At 35.3% G+C, this 20154-nt stretch overlaps 1 protein-coding gene across 1 annotated transcript in view; it reads left to right on the top strand.

Annotated features, from left to right (window-relative positions):
* Positions 1–20154, top strand: part of SPAG16 (sperm associated antigen 16) — an 869771-nt gene that overhangs the window by 431624 nt on the left and 417993 nt on the right. The window contains exon 12 of the mRNA XM_033859808.2: positions 11269–11454. Coding sequence (XP_033715699.2) covers positions 11269–11454 — 186 coding nt within the window. The remainder of the gene's footprint in view (positions 1–11268; positions 11455–20154) is intronic.

The following is a 20154-nucleotide window of genomic DNA, read 5'->3' as shown; positions in this document are numbered from 1 at the left end:
CCAATTTGAGTCAAGGTAGAGTAGATGTACAGCTTCTTAGATCCCTGTGTCCTTCTAAAGTGGAAGTGGCGTGGAGAAGAATATTTGGGTGATAAAGAAGGTGAGTAGCATGTCATCCTAGGGCATGATAGATTTCCTCCTCTACTCTGAAAGTTATTGAGTAAAAGTAGAATTATTTGAATTCTGAATGATGCCAAGGATTATTACTAACTTTAATGAGGTGGGGGAAGAAGACTTTTTAACAGAGCTGCTCAAGACCAAATAAACTGAGTTTCCTGTTACCAGAAGTTTTAAATAGAGGCTGGGCAATAAAATAATATAAAATTAATAGAAATAATTAAAATGAGAGATGTGTGAGTGGATTAGATAGATTTAAGGAGTCTTCCAGCCTGGAGATTCTAGAATTCCATGATACATGAATTCACTTTCGTCAAGCTAGTTTTGACTATATCTTAATTGTCCCTATAATACTGCCAATTATGGAAAACATCTTATTTTGTACCAGAAACAAAGGCACTGCTTCTTCTAGAACCATAGAAACATCCTGATCATTTGTATTCATTGTAAGGATTTCAGCCAGTGTGGCTTTGGCAGATGTGGATCATGAGAAAACCTTATTCCAAGGTTGAATGTTCCTTCCCAGAAATGCGAGGAAAATCGTTTTCTAATTGTACTTTCCAAACTGGATGTGGAGAATAATTATTTCAAAAATATTATCCCAGTTTCAGTTAGAAATTTCACATGTCTGTGTAAAGCAATCCTCTTTACTACATTCTTATCTTATTGCAGCTTTGTGCAACAACTCTTGGTGCCAAAGCAGAGGCTGCTAAGAAAGTATTTCATTCTATATTTAGTCTTTTGCTTCAGGTGATGAAATATGTTGTCCTGCCTCTGTTGACCTTGAATATTTTTGCCAGATCAATCCTCCAAAGACTTGAACTCAGGATCACACCTGCATATTTTGGTTACCATGTATTCCTGAAAGTCAGGAAAGAGTCCATTGAAAAATTGTGCATTTCAGGATTTTTACTGACTCAGATCAGAGGTTAAAAGAAGGTAAGGTAACAAAGCAGCATCATCACAGAGGGCTTTCCACTGGAAAAATGGCATATCCTCATTATTACAGTTTAGACTTGGAACAATCGTTTAGCTAAGTGGACAACGCAAGTGTTAGACTGAGACTTTATCTTGAGAATCATTTACCAGAATCTGGGAATGACTATAATTATACAAAGCATACATCTCAAAATAATTAAGTTCTGTAATCAAGTGCCAGGCGCTATGGGAAATCACTATCAATTCTCTAACATCTTTTCTGCTCTTCCCCCAGCAATCTGGTTCTTGTCATGTTCCCAGAGTTATCATCTTAAAATTGTTATCTGACTGCTTTTCCAACTCCTCTTAAAACCCTTTCATTTCTCCTCATAGCCTACAGATGAAAACTCTTTAAGGCTGTAGGAAGGATCTTTTGTTATATGACCATTTTTTATCTATTTAGACAATATTTTCCATTACTCTTCTCTTCCTGAAAGCAAAATACTTAACAATCTCTGAATATCCCACAGTTTACACATGCTGAACACTCATCCTTTTTTCTTTACTATTTTCACCTTGTGGACACCTGCTTATACATATAGATACTGTTCAAATGTTTGCCTTTTTAAAGACTTCATGACCATCTCCCAAGTAGAAAACTGATTACACCCTTCTCTGTCCTCTCTCACTGTATCCTGTATATTATATATTAAATTATTTATGAAAATATTATAATTACTTGGTTATATATTTGTGTAAGCTGTTAGACCATGAGGTCCTTGAAGGCAAAGTTTATTTCAATTATCTTTAGATCCCCAGTGCATAGTACATTTTGAGATTTTTGCATTATATTTCATATCATGCATTTTCAAAAGGAATGTAGAAAAATTGCAACTATAAGAAGATAATGTTTTTGAGAGATAATTAGGGTGAAGGATAATTTAGAATAGGTAAAATAACATGAAGCCAGGAGTCAAGTTAATACATAAAATGCATGTACTCTACCTTAAATACTTTCTATTAAAGGTTGGCTATATGGACATTCATTCCTTAATAAAAGCCATAATATAATGTTATTTTCTTTAATTGCTAAAGGAGGGCTTCAACTTTTGGGGCCTAAGTATTCTAACAGTCAGCACAAATTAGACCTAGTCCGCCATGGAATTTTCATTGTCAATAAGAGAAATCTCCTCAAGCTGTTCAGCAGCAATGCAATGGCTCCTGCTATTAAGGCCTGAATGACATTTCAACACTGGGTCCATGTTAAGAGTATATGATACTCTAGTGTAATATATAATCTATTGAACAATAGCCTCAACAATAACCTTTCAATAATACAGATTTTCATAGTGCTGTGCCTTTTAACTATCCTTACTCTCGTGCAGTAGAACAAAACCACAGTCAACTCAGTAAAAGCAATTCTATGGTGGTGAAGGGGAAGAGGAGAAAGTGATCTCTGAATATACAAACTTCTAACTCTTGTAACTTAATCCAAAGAAACAATGTAAAGAATTTGAGAAATATGTGTACTTTATATCCTTCATATCCTTGGTAAATAGAGGATCCTCAGAAGCAACTGAATAAATTAACGAACTTAAAAAAAAGACAATAATCTAATTATAGCATAGAACTGGTTGAAAGAGACCCAAGTACTAGAGAATTTGGGTTGTAGAAATTTCCTCATATGTAAGCAGACTCCGTGATGTGCAAGGCCACATTCAAATATAGAGAAGGACTGCTATACGTGGCCAAAGGAAAAAAAATATTTGATAAAGAGTTGCTTCTCTGTCCTATGGACCATGTGAACACTGGGCCAGAAATAGACAAAATATTTGTAAATAGAGCGGTCTTGACTCTGGTGATATGAGAAAGAGGCCTGGTTCCTTGTCTGAATGAAAATGAGGCATCTCCTGGAACTTTGTGAGAAGAGGGGCAGTAGCTGGGTCTTCACATTCTAGGCTCAGAGAGATGGTACTTTAAATAAAATTTTTTATTTTAATCCCACCATTGCAAGATGGTAGGATTGAGGCTATTAGTAAATATAATTGTCCCTCTGTATCCACTGGGGGATTGGTTACAGGACCTCCACAGATACCAAAATCTGCAGATACTCAAGTACCTAATATAAAATAGCACAGTATTTACATATAACCTATGATCATCTTCCTATATTCTTTAAATCATATCTAGATTACTTATAATACCTAATACAATGTAAATGCTATGTAAATAGTTGCCAACATGCAGCAAATTCAAGTTTTGCTTTTTGGAACTTTCTGGAGTGTTTTTTTTCAAATATTTTGGATCCACAGTTGTTTGAATCTGTGGATGTGGCACCCACAAATACAGAGGGCCAACTGTAATATGTTTCTGTAAGAACTAGATTCAGACAGGATGTGGAATCCAACTTAAAAGCATTGATTATCTGTGAATATATTAAACAGCACAGAACTAGGTAAAGCAGAGGCACACGAAACTTTGAGGGCTTAAAGAGAACAAATAGTAGACAAGAGAAATCAGTAAAATACACAGTAAGTTAATAGTAAGTGCTACTGAAAACAAGACAAAACAAAATAGGAAAGAAGCCTAGTATCAGAGGTGAGATTGCATTTTAGATAGGCCTCTTTGATGTGTCTTTCTGCAAAGTCCTGAAGATAGGGAAGGAACCTAGTCATTGGTTTTCTGAGAAAGAACATTCCCAGAAGGAAAAACAGTGGGTTCAAAGTCTTTGTGTAGCTAGAGTAGCGAGGGAGGAGGAGAGTGTTATGAGAAGGAATTAGTGGTAACTAGGCATGTGATGGGTGGATTGTGTAGGGCCTTATTTTGTAGTTAGGATTTTGGCTTTACTCTGGGCAATGAGGAGCCATTGGAGGGTTTGAGCAGAGGAGCAGCATGAACAGGATCCTTTAGGCTTCTGTACTGAAGAAAAAGATTGTAGAGGGACAAGGCCAGAAGCAGTTAGGAGGCTACTGGTGTAATTCAGACCTAATGCTTAGAATTTGTTACACTACCATGACTCTTTATTAAATCCCTGTTGTGATGATCCAAAGGCTCAAAGACTCTTTGACTTCTCACTAGAAATAGAAAATATATCATTTCTGCAACTAAAAGTGAGCTAATTACTTATTCACTGAATTTATTTATGTCCTGCATCTTTCCAAAGAAGGTATGAGGTAGATGGGGGAAATGCTATTTTCCTGAGGCTGTATGATAATGTTTTCAACATGGTCTGAAATTTTATGTATAATAACTCAGGCAAAATTCAGAAGGAAATATTTATTATGCCATGAAATAAAGCTTCTTTGAGAAAATAAATACCCAAATAAGATATCCCATGGTAAAATGGGGCATTAGGATCCATTTGCCTACATTGTTCTTTGTATCTATAAACCTCAAGAATTATCCATTAAAAACAGGGATTCAGCGACATTGTCATATTTGTGATTGTGTTTCATTCATTGAGTCATTGGTTCAGCAGCAATTTATTGAGAGTCCCTGTATGCTAAGCACAAAGCTAGGCATTGGGGATATGGTAGCGAGTAGAAAATAGTTCCTGCCCTCATACATGTTACATTCTATTGGCAGAGAGAGACAATAAATGAAATAAGTGATATATAGCTTAATAGATTGTGATAAGTGCTATAGAGAAATAAACAGTGAAGGGGAAAAGGGAGAAGCAAAAAACTGAGATGATACAGTATTTTCAGTGGAATTGTCAGAGATGTCCTCCATGATAAGGTGAAATTAAAGAAAAGGTTTTTAACTGAATTCATGGACCAACCCATGGGAATATCCAAGGGGATGGCATCCTAGCTTCAGAGGAAGTGTGTGCAGAGGGGAGCATTGTTGGTGTGTTTGAAAAGCATGGAGGGACGATGGACTGAGTTGTCTGGTACAGTGTCTGGAACATGTGACCAACTGTGAAATGGATGAATGAGTCTCCTGTGTCTTGAAATCTCTTAGCACTTAGGCTAAATTCCAAATACCTACCTCACTGTTGCCAATAGGCCCTGAGTGGCCTGGCTACTCCTACTTCTCAAGTCTTCATTTCTACATCTTCACTACCCCCTCCCATCCATTCCACTACCCACCTCCCGCCTCCCCCACCTCTCCCCACACTGACCTTTCAGCTTCTTGAAAAAGTCATGCCCTTCTCAGGGCCTGTACCCTGCACTTTGTATTCTGTTCTACCTAGAACATTGGGCCAAAAGAAAGAAAAAAAAAAAAAAGGAAAATATCAAATGTAGAGGTCTTGAGGTAGTTGAAAAAATTTAGATTTAATACCCTGAAAATAATTTTTTCTAGACAAAGACCTAAGGTATGCATAGAAACTTAATTTAAAAAAGAATGAGAACATCATTTAATTACCCAAGGTTATGTTTTTCACAAATATGTCACATACATACACCTATATGAATGACGACTGGAGAATACTCAGAGAAGCATGTTGGATGCAATAAGAAAACTACATAATAAAATATATAATTCACCAAATTTAAATTGATACTTGAAAGTTTGAAGGCATTCTGGGGGCATCTCTCTTATTTCCAAGATGACACCATTATTCATAATCTCCACATAAAGTTTCATAAACTAACCTACCAATTTCTATTCTTCTGCTTTACAACCTAAAACGATAACATAAATACAAAGGATAAAACAGAATAAAAATAACTAGTAACATGTTAGTAGTTTCATAATTCTATATTTTTTCCTCTGTACCAAGATGTCTTGCTATATGTAAACTTGCTATATGTAAACTTGCTATATGTAAACTTGTTCATACAGCCCTAAATGATATAGGCTATGCTTCTATTAACACAGATATATTTCCAGTTGAACTCTCTCCTTCCTTATTATGTATATCATTCGTGCATTTACCTAATAAATAGTATATCTTATAAACGCTGTATGACAGTTGCAGGGGAGTCTACTTGCCAGCATCTTGCCTTTCCTGTGTAAACGATGGTTGAGCTAAGAATCCCATTGAAGTTTCTCAATTGACAGAGGTGAACCTGGAGCTCCAAGCAATCTACCCTCCCAAGAAAGGACAGTAGTTTTGCATCCAGCCAGGGAAAGCCTATTCTTTCCTGAATGCTCAATCCTGCCTCTCTGATTCTGCTGGAGTCTGTAATATCTGCATATAATGCTGTCTTCTGTATTTGCTTTGTTTGTGATTCTTGGTTGATTCCAGATTCCTACACAAAAAAGGGTGTATCACTTGGAAGTGAAGGCAAGAACATTTGGACATGGGCACCCTTTACTTCAGAAAACCAACCAAGACCATCCTCTGTGTGGACCTGTACTTAAATCTTACTTTCCTCTTTCACAGTGCCCTCAACACCCAGCCCTAATGCAGCCAAGCAGCTCTGTATCGAAGACTAAGTAAGGGTTTAAAGTAACTTGTATGAAAGCATTAAGCCCTTTTAACTTTTAGCTTAAAGTTTGGGGGACTCTCACAAACGGGACAGTAAAAATGTATCTCAAATGTGACAATGTTTTTCAAGTAATCTAAATTCTAAATGTGAGCTTTCCTAATGTCATCATTTTATGAGCTCAGTGAAACCAAAATTAGATCTTTTACCTATACAAACACAGAAGAAGAAAATAGTTTAATTAGATTTTGGTTGTATGTTATTCTGCTACATAAAATAATACATGTGTATTCTGTGGTAATTGAGAACACTGTGACTGATAGTCCTTTTACAAATTCATATAGTACTATTGAGTAGATAGACACAGGTAGATGAGACTGCAATATAATGGTAGTAATTGGATCTCATTCCACTATTTATGGAAATGTGAGTAAACAATTTCACATAAAAACTGAACTAGAGATCCAAGAGAATCTTTTTTAAAAAAATAATCGCAAGTTTGAATGATACCTGGAATTAAAAATGTGCTGTTATAAAAGTTCTTTGATTTGATCTTCAAAACAACACTTTAAATTATACTGAGCAGAACATATCATCCATATTTTCAAATAAAGACAATGAATTTCACAAGTGTTAAATGTAAATGTGAAATGGCCTGTCAAAGGTCACGTAGGTCATCTAGCAGAGCCAGAGCGAGAAGCCAACCACATCTTCTTGTTTCTACTCTCTCCACTTCCTACTTTGTGACACAAGAGGCATTAATTTCTTTCTGTTCCACCCCTTTCTAATGAAACACATTAGCACATTTCTGTAAAAACAGGTAATTAGCATCAATCTGGAAGTTATAATATATTTAGTTCTCAAAACTGAAGTCATTTTTGACAGTAGCAAACTCTAATATTTCTGCAGTTATGTGCTAAAGTCTGAAAAAGTCAATAATTTGCACAAAGAATATGGAAAAATAAGGAATAAAACAATTACAGAAAATATAAAGTATTTATAAAAACAGATGATAATTCTTGCTTACTGTTTGTAAAGTATAAATGGGCTTGACCCAACCAAATTTGATATGATTTATTTGTAGGCTGTTCATAAGCTGCAAAACACTCATGCTTATATAACATTTTTTATGAAAAATAATTTTCAAGAAAAATGAAAAGAATGACACTACTTTTTACCTTTGTAAAATCTCTTTAGTGTATGGCTTAATAGATTGTCATATTGAGGGATGTTTTTCTTTTCTTTTTTTTCAGCCTTAGCAGGGATACACTTATTTTAGTTTTTTTAAAGAACCACTTTGGTCTTTATTGATCTTCCATTTTCATAGTTGATAGCATATTTTTTCTAAACTTAAAGTCTCATGTTTAGCAGAACAATTTTGAGGCTGTATTATTTTCATTATTAGGAGGTCAAGAAATTAAGTTGCCTTTAAAATTCTATTTTTATTTCACCTTCATAGTTTTAATATGTTGTGTTTTCATTTAGTTCTAATTATTTTTAAATATCTACTGTTATTTCTTCTTTGATATGTAAGTTATTTAAAACTGTTTTAAAATTCACATATATACAGGTTTTAAAAATATATGATTTTGTTATTCATTTATAACAATTGAATTGTGATGAGAAAAATATAACCTCTATGACAACAAATATGTTCAATTTGTTAAGATTGCTTTATGGGTTTCTATATTGTCTGTTTTTATAAATGTTCCATATATACTTGAGAAGAATGTATAGTCACTAGTTATTTGGCAAAGGCTTTTATATACAGCCATTAAGGTTGTAATTTTTATTCCTTAAAGATTCCATATCTTTTTGAATTTTGAATTAGAAAATAAATTGAGAGAGGTGCATAAACCTTTCACTTTGACAGTAGATTGGTCATTTTTGTTTCTATGGTGCTAACATTGTCACTTTTATCAGTTAAGATGCATTCAGTATTTTTATATAATTTAGTTTAAGAATCTTCCTAGGAGTGAAACATTTTATCATTTTATTTACTTACATAGGGACTATTTTTATCCCTAATAACACATTTTTGCCCTAAGGTCTTTTTTGTCTGATATTAATAGAGCTACTTCATCTTTTTTTTTCCATTCCTTTTAGGCTAGGTATCTTTTTTTTTTTTTAAACTTTTGACCTTTTTATGTCCTAAGGAGTTTAGTGTGCCTCATGTAAACATCATGTAGCTGAACTTGTTCATTTTTAGCCAAACTGAAAAATCTTTGTCTTTTAACTTCCTGTTTAGGTCGTTTGTATTTACTGGTATTATTATGTTTCACTTTTTTTCTACTGTCTTTTCTTGTTTGTTTTCTATTCCTACCACTTATTCTAGTGCTGTATTTCTCCTTTCTTGCTTTATTTTGGATATTAAAACAAAAACCTATTTCTCGTTTTTTGTACTGGTCTAGAAGTTATGTACTCTATTCCTGTTCTTTTAGTGGTTAACCTTAACGTTTTACCATGCAGACTTGACTTCATAAAGTTTAAAATTAATCAATGTAGTGTCTTCCACAGGAATGTTATTGTCAATATTACTGTTGTTTTCTTGTTTAAATTTCTTCAAGCACTATTGATGTTATATAAGTGTTTGGATATACTGACATGTTTACCAGATTCTTTGCTCACCCTTCCTTCATTTCAGATCTTCCTTCTAGGATCTGTTTTTTTCCCCCCTTGAAATACATTCTTAGTAGTTCCCATAGGGGAGAACTGCTTTGTTTAGCTGAGGATATTTTTATTTGCCTGTCTTGAGAGGAACTTTTGATAATTCTAAAGTAACCTGATTTTCTCTTGGCTCTTTGAAGAAATTCCAGATCTGCCACTTACTAGCTCTGTGATACTGTTCAAGTGTTTTGGAGATAATAAAGCTGCCCAAACTATTCGATGCTTGTGAGGATCAAATGTATATAATGTGCTTAGTAGAGTTTCTAGCATGTGTTCAGCGCTATGTAAATAAATAACGTTTCCTTCTCTTTTTTTCTCTTCTTATTCTTCTAATTATTTATATTGTTGCCTATGGTGCTCTGCAGTTGACTAAAATTTATCTAAGTGAAGATTTCTTTTTGTTTACACTGTTTATTCCACCTGGTATACATTTTTCTTCCAGAATCTGTGGTTCTACATCTTAAACTTCCAGTTTCTGTAAATTGTCAACTTGTAATTCTTTGAGTGTTGCCTGTATCCCATTTTATGTCATTCTCCTCTGAGATTTTGACCAGGAAAATGTATTCTTTTTTTCTACCATCCTTATTTTTAACTTATATACTGTCATGGACTGAATGTCTGTGTCCCCCCAGGCCCCTACCCAGATTCATATTTTGAAGCTATAACCCTCAATGTGATGTTATAATGCGGTATCTTTAGACAAATGTATTGTGCAGTTTTAATATTAAAAAGTAAAAATTTTAATGGCAAACATGTACAGATAAACAACAGTTGCAAAGCAAAGGACAGTTTTTAATATCTACCTATTAGTAAAGGACTACCCTTATATAGTACTTTTTTTTAGTAATTTTTAAAATCTGCTAATTTGAAAAAGAAATAAATATCCTTTTATCACTTTAATGCAAATGTCTTCACTCTATAATCTGCTTTTCTGGCAGAATCTTTGAGCCTTCCTCTCCAGTGGTTGCTGCTCATAAAAGTTTAATTCTCTCAGCATAAAAGTAAGCAAGTAAAAGCAAGCAAGCAAAATGCTTGTCTTGATGCAAGTGCCATTACGGTCTTAGAAATTTTGGGCAACTTTTCTTCTTCATTTATAACATCACTTCATTCATTCATTCATATATTTATTCATTCTGAAAGCATTTAATGAGCACTTCAGTTGGTTAATCATAATGCTTGATGCTGTAGAAACAGAGAGAGGAAACAGTTCCCCATCAAAAACACAAGGAAGGAGGCAGATAAGCAGTTCATTATATTCAGTGAGAGAAAAGTTACTAAGAGAACACATAGAAGGAGCAAACAATGCTGAAGGATGTGGAGAAGATGAAGGCATTGAAATTTTCTTGCAGTTGATATTTTACAAAAAAAAACCTAGATGCTTCTTTTCATGTCATGGACACCCACTCATTTCTTAAACTTGTTTTTGGGTCCACCACTTGAAAGTCAGTGCTTTTTTAACATCTACTAATGACTCAAATGGAAAATCCAATGACTCATTCTTAACCACCCAGCTCTTCAAAATCTTTCATCTCTCAAGATGTAGCTCCAAAGCCCTCTCATTTCTGATTCACATATTTCTTCAAAATGCAAGCTGCACTCCTGCAGCATTTAATTAATACAAACATAAACAATGCTGGCCTACTGTTTTATGTTGTATTACGTGTTTGAAATTGTCTTAGCCCACGTCTAAATTTTCATCATTCTGAGGTTATATCATCCACAGAGCCTAACATAGCCCTGAAACTAATGTATGTGTTAAAAAAGTGCTGTTTAGTGGATTAATCTGGAAGACTATAGAATTAATACAGAAACTGTGCAACAGCAGTTCTCTAATCAATTTGAATTACTCTAATCAATTTGAATTATCATCCATAGAGCCTAACATAGCCCTGAAACTAATGTATGTGTTAAAAAAGTGCTGTTTAGTGGATTAATCTGGAAAACTATAGAATTAATACAGAAACTGTGCAACAGCAGTTCTCTAATCAATTTGAATTACTAAACAATATAAGGGAGTATCAAATTGTGCAGACTCAAATAAGATAATAAGATTCAGGCATAAAGATATGTCCTTAAAAGTAAAAATAACTCAGACACACACACAAGTTATTCACAGAATACAACCATTCATAATAAATTAACTGCAAGTTGATTTTTTTAACTGATTACTTTTTTATGTTCTTGCAAATAGTGGCAACAAGTTGGCTACTTCAAGTGGTGACACTACAGTTAAATTATGGGACCTGTCTAAAGGCAATTGCATTTTGACCTTCGAAGGACACACCCATGCAGTATGGTCCTGCACGTGGCACTCCTGTGGTGATTTTGTGGCTTCCTCCTCATTGGATACAACTAGCAAAATCTGGGATGTTAATAGGTAAGAAGTACTTTGAACAATATTAGCACCCTATGTTGATAAATATACATGGATAAATTTTCGCTCAGTGGGAAATTAAAAGAAAAACCCTGTTAATTATAAAACTATAGAGTTACTTAAATAATCTCTGTAAAATCCATTTCTAATTCCATTAATCTCTGTTGATGTAATGAGTTCTTTCTAAATGTAGGTTCAAGATTAAGCCTATGTAATCAGACTAGAATTGCTTCATTGGGAAGCTGTTTTAAGCAAGATAGAGACAAAGACTTATTTTAAAGAGTTAGATTTTTCGTTCTCCCCTCCATAGGTCTGCTGTCTCTCTGGATTGTCAAACCAACAATTCAGTAGGCATGAAGATGACAGAAATAATTGTTTGCTTTTCACTAAATTTTGATATATTATAACATTTCTCAAATTAAATGCTTCTTGGCAATTCACAAATTGTAAGAATTAATCCAATTTATGGTAAGCAAAGTCCTATACAATACCATATGCTTTGATCTTAATTCCAGAGAGATAAATTTATTATATTTTTGCTATCAAAATACCTGTATTTTGTATTTTTGGATGATTATTCCATCCTGTTAGGTATACAAATAAGATAAAAAGAGCTGGTATCCAATACCCTGATTGCTTCAGCTAACTAAGGGATTAAAGATCATCAGTCAGATTTCTGATCACTTTAATATTTTAATCCATGCCCAGATTCCAAATATAAGTGATAGTGACTCCTCAAAATTTCTGTGAACAATTATCACTGAGCCATTGTAATTTATTTTGTAAGAGAAAGATGAACTTGCATTAAAGGTGGACACTATTGTTTTGGGGGTCATGGGTAAAACAGGTACCTTTAACAAACTTTCCCCACTCTTCCTTGAATCATGGATAACATATTTAGAAGAGAGAGCATGTAAGGTGCTTACAGAAAAGTCAACAGGTTTCCTGGGAGGGTTCTTTGAAAGGGTGTACTCTGTTCTATCTGTAGTTTATCTCTTAAGGCCATGTGCCAGTCATTATGCTATTTTCTCTCAGTACCAAACTCGCCCTCCTGTATCTTTTTTGTGATGCTGGAGCTGGAACTTTGCAAACCACATTTTTGCTTTGCTGTCTGACTCTCTATTAGGCTTTGGTAATAGTGGGTGCCTGCAGGAGACCACAAGGCTAGGGGAGGTAGAGGGGCCTGCTTCTTCCTGTTCCCTTCCTGTGGGCTGCTTCTGGACTTGCGGTTCCAGTGGATATCCCCTAGCAGCACTTCACCTCAGCAGCATCAGTTTATTCTCATCACAGCAGCTGAATCCAGTTGACAGTTTTTCCAGTGCTCGCAGAAACAGCTGCATCATGCCGTCCATCATCAAAGACATTAGTTCCAGCAAACAGGTGCCCCCTTCTCAGAGCTCTGTGTTCCCAACTCTGCATGGCCTCTTTTCCAAGATGAGGAACATCAGTACTAGCAATCACATGCCCCTTCCTCAGTGGCTGAGTTTCAGCTCTGTAGTGCCCCCACCAAGGTTTTACGTTTCAATAATGCCACTGCAGTCCCTTTGTTCACTCAGTCCTATGGGTGGTAGCTCTTTCCTGCGGCGGCTTTCTCCATGATACCTTAATGTTCTTGCTTTCTCTTTATAGTCATCTAGCTAACAACTTTATGCATAGTTAACAATCCCATATATTAAATTCTTGCTGTTAAAATGTTAAGTGCAAGTTCTGTCTCCTGTCTAGACCTTGACAATTACAGAGCATTAATGGATAAATAGCATAATCCACTTGAGTTACAAAGATACAGATCACTAATGTTTGTGATATTCTGAATGAGAAAACATGGCTCTAAATAATACATTTTAAACCTATTTCTGTCTAAAATAGTGACAATTTAAGATATGTTTTAATACTCATGTGCGTACCATTTGGTTATCTGGAATAATCAATCATGTAATTCTTAATTTTATTATGTTTCTATATTATGCAACCGTATTTCATAAATATTTATTATAATAGATTACTGGAATTTTTTAAAACTACTTTATTTTGGAGTATGATTGACATACAGAAAGCTGTGCATATTTAGTATAAACAACTTGATGAGTTTGAAGATAAATATATACCCATGAAACCATTACAGTCAATGCATAAGCGTATCTATTGCCTCTAAAAGTTTCCTCCTGCCCTCTTTATTATTGTTATTTTTATAAGAACACTTAATATAAGATCTAGCCTATTAGAAAAATTTTAAGTATGCTAACAGTTCTGTTATCTATAGGTACTGTTTTGTACAGTAGATCTCTAGGACTTACATAAGTGAACTTTTAACATTTATCTAATTTTAATTTTTTATCACTTTTGGCTTAGATGAGGATTTTAATAGAAGGCTGTGGTCCATTCTAAAATATATCTTCAAATGTCTTAATCATTCAAAGTGTTTAAATCAAACTGTGTTAAAAAAAAAAAAAAAAAGGATTCCCAGTAGACTCAGCCCTACTTAGAATAATTTCAAACAATTTGACTTGAAAGCTTTTCTCCATAACCCTGATATCCAAATACTGTCTTCCAATTGAGACCCAGTAGATATTGATATAACAGATCAAAATTGCTTCTGATTGATGCCAAAAATCCTTTACATTTCAAATTTCCCATCAGTGTCAAGAGCTCACTGTCATCATCAAAGACAAAGAAATTATACCAGTTTTGAAGCTGAGGTAGTGGATAAATATTGACAAATAGGGAGAGATTGATTGTTTCTTTGGTGGCTATTGATAGACCTTTCAAAGTTATAATCAAAGCACGGAGCTGTAATTTATGATTGCTCATGGATCCATACTGTGTAGATATGTCTAAAACTAGTGTCTTGCTTAAAATTTTGTAGGTCATTGGAACTGGCTTAGTGACTTAAGGGGAGAGGTTATTTGCCTTGGTTAGATGATGGTGGTAGAAACTGTGCTATGCTGGGTCATATACTCTTATATTGGAGCCACATAGTTTTGTTTTTTAATTTATTTATTTTTTATTATTTTTTAATTTTTTATTTATTTTGTTTATTTTTGGCTGTGTTGGGTCTTCGTTGCTGCGTGCAGGTTTTCTGTAGTTGTGGTGAGCGGAGGCTACTCTTCGTTGCAATGTGCAGGCTTCTCATTGCGGTGGCTTCTCTTGTTGCAGAGCATGGGCTCTAGGCGCACGGGCTTCAGTAGTTGTGGTACGCGGGCTCACTAGTTGTGGCTCGTGGGCTCTAGAGCACAGGCTCAGTAGTTGTGGCACACAGGCTCAGTGGCTCCGCGGCATGTGGGATCTTCCCAGACCAGGGATCGAACCGCTGTCTCCTGCATTGGCAGGCAGACTCTTAACCACTGCGCCACCAGGGGAGCCCAATGCCACATAGTTTTTAATTAAAAAAATATTGATAGACTCTGCTGTTCACCAGAGAAGGAAGAATTTAGAATATATTCTTTTTGTATTTAGAGTCCGCCCTTCCCTTCTAACCCCTGGCTCAGCCTTGAATATCCTTTGGTTGTTGTCATATCCCTAGCCCTATAACTCTTCCTGAATTGGATATTACCTGCTAAGACCATCTAATTAGCTCCTCACCAGAAAATTGTATACCTGGAAATCATAATTAATGTAAAATATGCAGATCAAGACCCACGTTTACTAAATGCTAATAAGAATCTCTGGACAATATCTGGGGCATTCTTAGTCTGGATGCACTGACACTCTATGAGGTTTCTATGAATAATTAAAAGTAGTACTTCAATGGTCTTTTGAATAATCATTTATAAAAAAGTGGAAACTTACATGTGTTTTAATTTGTAATCATTGATTGCTACCTTAATTTTCAAATACATGCTTTAAAATCAGTCTTTTTTTAACATCTTTATTGGAGTATAATTGCTTTACAATGGTGTGTTAGTTTCTGCTTTATAACAAAGTGAATCAGCTATACATATACATATGTTCCCATATCTCTTCCCTCTTGCGTCTCCCTCCCTCCCACCCTCCCTATCCCACTCCTCTAGGTAGTCACGTAGCACTGTGCTGATCTCCCTGTGCTATGTGGCTGCTTCCCACTACCTATCTATTTTACATTTGGTAGTGTATGTATGTCCATGCCACTCTCTCACTTCGTCCCAGCTTACCCTTTCCCCTCCCCGTGTCCTCAAGTCCATTCTCTACCTCTGCGTCTTTATTCCTGTCCTGCCCCTAGTTTCTTCAGAACCATTTAAAAATCAGTCTTAAAGCACACACACACACACACACACACACACACGCACACACACACCATTGTATCCTAAGTAGAGAATTCTTGATGCATGGCAATTTGGTTGCATAAATAATAGAGAAAATCAACACATACACATGAAGAAAGTGCTTTCCCTGTTCCCATCCACATTCAAATTATAATTTAATTGTCTTATTCTACATAAATCTATAAAGTGATGAAAATTAGATAGGAAAATCAGTAAATGTCTCAGTCGACTATAAAAATTGTGTTTCTTTAAAGCATAAGATCATCAATAAATATTCATGTAATGAATTACAAGTGTTGGGCTGTGTTATAGACATTAGAAAATTCTAAGACTCCATTACTGCCCTCAGTGAGATTACAAGTAATTTAAAAATGCAGCAATTTTGAAACAGAATGTGCAATGCATCTGCAGTTTATAATATCAGATAAGATATTCTGGTTGGCCCGTGGATGCTTTTCTCCCCAAGGTAGTTGGGTATTTGTATGAGTGCCTATACCACACTGTATCTCTGAGGTTTGGAACACAGACTGTGTGCCTGTACTTAGCTTGTAGTTTGAGGGGAAAGGATTTGAAACAAGCAAAATGTTACCAAGTGTAGCTGCCCCCACTGATTTTAACACAATATTACGAAGGCAAGAATTGAGTGGTTTGTAACAAGGGTGGAAGGAAACAGAGTGCTTTGTATAATTCAGCTTCTGGACGCTAAACAATGGGAAGTAAATCTGCTGCCCTTATATCCAGGTGTATTGTTTCAGATGACTTGAAAATTATGTTTGAGAGAAAAATAAAAGTTTAAGAACTATGTTTAGAAAAGTAATTTGTGGTTACCACTGCATTCCATTCACTGGAAGCGAATATATCAGAAAACCTACCTCGTTTTTGAGAGAACTGTATTGGCAAGGAAACCATGAGCCTATCCTTAATAATCTCCTGACTCTTCTAACTGTAGAACAGTCCTCAGGACCCTGAACTTACATTCAAAGGAAGTGGACTGCTAGTGTTATATAGTTTGGAAGGTAGTCACAGACAACAGCTCCCACTTCAGATGTGGTCATAGAGGAAAATGGACAAGGAAAAACCTTGGCCATGGAACAAAGCCAGAGACCACAAAGAATAATAAGCAAAGGAGCTCCTCTTAGTGAGAGAGGCATGATTCAATCAAAAAACTTCAGTACAATGACAAAGTTTCTCACGATGCCTGCCCAGGATTCTGTCACTCTTTGGGCTAGTGACTCTTGTGTATTTTCCATTTTTTCCTACTTTCTGTACTGGAGTTTGTATTGCAGTATTGTGCCCTGCTTCATCATTGTACATTTTATCTGTGATAGTAGAGAAGGCAGAAAGCTTGTCTTTTATTTGGTTGGTCACTAGAACACAAGAGACACCTTTCAACCCAGTGGAGCAGATTGTGCATCATGCAGAGATCATGGACTGCGAGATACAAGCAGTAAATGAGTGAGAATTTGTGTCTTCTTTTTGCGGGGGTGGGGGGTGGGGGGTATAACTGAATACTGTACATGTGAAAAGAAGGATGGCACAGATATTTGGTGCGCAAAAGGCCAAACTGTGGCAGAGACTGCTAGCTGTTCACCAGAACTCGCTTTCTCCTTCTTCCATGTGAATTGGACACCTGGCTTTCTATCTAAGTGGTGTTTCTCAGCCTTGCTTTAAGTTAAGTGTGGTTACGTCACTAAGTTCTCTGCAATAGAATATAAGTTGAAATGATATGCACATTTCTATATTCTTTCTCCCATGTGGTGGGATGAGATATTAATGACCATAGCCAGAGTAACCTTAGAAACCAATCGTTGAAAATGACAGTGTGATCATCAGCTTGCTTGATGTAAAGCCACCCCCAATCCCTTCCTCCAGTTCACCTGCAGCTTTCTCTGGACTAGTCAGAAATAAGAAAATAAATTTCTATTTTATTTGAAAAATTATATTCCCACTCTGTTTGTTGTAGTACTTTGATCTGCCCAGTCCAGTATAGGCACCTTGTAAATATTTTTCAGGTAATGTTTTTTTTTTCCTCACGACATATTAATAAGGCAACTACTACAAGCCCTGTAATGTTATCAAAATTATTTGGATGGCATAATAATAGAAACTCTGTGCTGATATTAGATGGCCATTCAACTGCTTTTTTTTTTTCCCTTGCCCCTTCTCACTTCTCATCCTTGACATCTGTTGCAATACTTTTGGAGCCTATTAAGTCCTATTTGCCGTTAGCGATATCTGTAAGTCAAATAACTGATTTGCATGGAAGTTAATGCCTATAAAGGTAGCTGTTAAAATGCAAGTACAGTAAATTAGTGCCTCCATTAGTGGAAAGCTGATTCAATAATAATGATTTCATTTAAACAATAGAAAAAACACTAAGGACTTCAATTTCATAGTAGCATTGACTATACTTACTGATGAGAATCAGTTTTGCTGACTGCAGTCAGGTTGATAGGATACAAAATAGTACCTGCTTTGTGGTTAACCTTATACATTTGTTTTTTTCAAAAATTATTTGTAGACCCAACAAATATGTATTGGATACTTTGTTATGTGCATTGCTCTAGTCACTAAGCTCTATCAGTGAACAAAATAGACAAAAACTCCTGTACTCATGTAGATGACATTCTATTGCAAGGCAGAAAATAAGGCAAATTAAAAATAATAATAATAAACTATTATATATAGTATTTGGGGGTGTTAAGTTTGGTAAAGAAAATATAAAATATGAAAAGTGGAAAGGAGTGGTGGGCATAGGAAGGAATTGCAATTTTAAACAGGATGGTCAGGGAAATTCTCACTGTGAAGTTGATATTTGGGTAATCTTAAGTAGGTGAGGCAGTAAGCCAAGACAATATCTAGGAGAAGAACATTCCAAGCTTTTCTGAGCAGTGAGCTCCCCTATGGTGGTAGCAGGACTTATATGACTAAGGAACAACAAGAAGGCCAGTGTGACTGGAGTAGACAAGTGAATAGTAGCGATAAGGCAGTTAAACATGTATGCGGCACACAACACACAGCCTTGTAGCCCATTTGAATGTCTTTTACCTTTATTCTCAATGAGATGGGAAAACACTGGAGAGTTTTGAGCAGAAGAGTCACATAATCTGTTTTATACTCTAACAAGATGACTCTGGTTACTGTTTTTAGATTAAACTGTGACAGAGGAGGGCTGGGGAGACAAGGGTAAAAGCAGGAAGAGCAGTTGGGAGGCTACTGCAACCATCCAGGCAAAAGACAGTGAAGGTTTGAGCCACAATGGGAACAGTGACGGTAATGAGAATTGCTTGTATTTTGGATAGATTTGGAAGATGAAGACACTAGGAATTGCTGAGGCATTATGAGTTATGAGAGAAGGAGAAAGCAAATCACCTGTTATATTTTGAGACACCTGGAAGGCATAAAGCTCATTCTCTTTATACTGGAACACCAATGTGAACTTTATAAAAAAGCTTTTCCAACCAGATTCATCAACTGGCATTCCAGGAAATGCTGTAGAGTGAGGGATGCCTTCTCATTGTTCATGTAACAGGTGATGTCCATTGAAGAGAACTGAGTGTTCCTTCCTGCCCACCAACATTGCTTCCTTCTTAATTTAATAATTCATTGGGCAATATAACCCCCAGCCTGGATGAGATGAGAGAAACAGAATGCTATGAATAAAGGGAACAGTTAAAATTAAGAAAAAGGAAATGTAAAATATTAAGATTCTCTTAATGGTGAGTTATCCTCTTTTAATAGTAGGTACTATTAATTTCTTTGGTCAGATAGTGCACCAACGTGAACTCCAAATTGTGAGAAATTTATTTCTTTACTATAAAATTAGTAATGATGAGATAGCACCAAATAAGTTACAAAAAGGGAGGTTAGTATTTATAATATATTTTGTTAATAATATATGTCATGTCCTTTATGATACATATGCAAAATTGGATATATTAGAGATGAAGGACATATTGTACAATATTAATGGTTTTAAAGCATAGCAACGTAGGAAGTATTAAGACTCAAGGGCGTGAATTATTGGTACATTAATACCTGTCTTGTATTGTAAAACCCCCCAGCTTGCCTTCTTATACTTGAAAAGGCACCCAAGGTATATATTAATAGACTGCTAGAGCAATGCTTGAAACATAATTATGTTATATTAAAAGACATAGTAGCATTCTAAAATTGACCTGTTGTGATCAATTTATCCTGTCCCATGGATAATATATCAATTGTTACATCTTCTTTGATTTCCATTTATATTCACATATACTTGTATATTTAAGGTTTGATCATATGTATAGTATGCTTACACGTGTTTGTGTGTGTATATCCAAATGTTGATGTATATACTAGTATTACACTAGTATATACTAGTGTAATACTAGTATTAAAGCAGTGCATAAATGTTTGACTATCTCAAATATTTTAAATATCATCTAATCTAAATTGCATTTATTTAGGGACATGTTTTCAT

Source organism: Tursiops truncatus, chromosome 7 (assembly GCF_011762595.2).
Source record: "Tursiops truncatus isolate mTurTru1 chromosome 7, mTurTru1.mat.Y, whole genome shotgun sequence".
Taxonomy (NCBI): Eukaryota; Metazoa; Chordata; class Mammalia; order Artiodactyla; family Delphinidae; genus Tursiops; species Tursiops truncatus.
The sequence above is the reverse complement of the archived record's forward strand: the minus strand, read 5'-3'. Positions and strand labels throughout refer to the sequence as shown.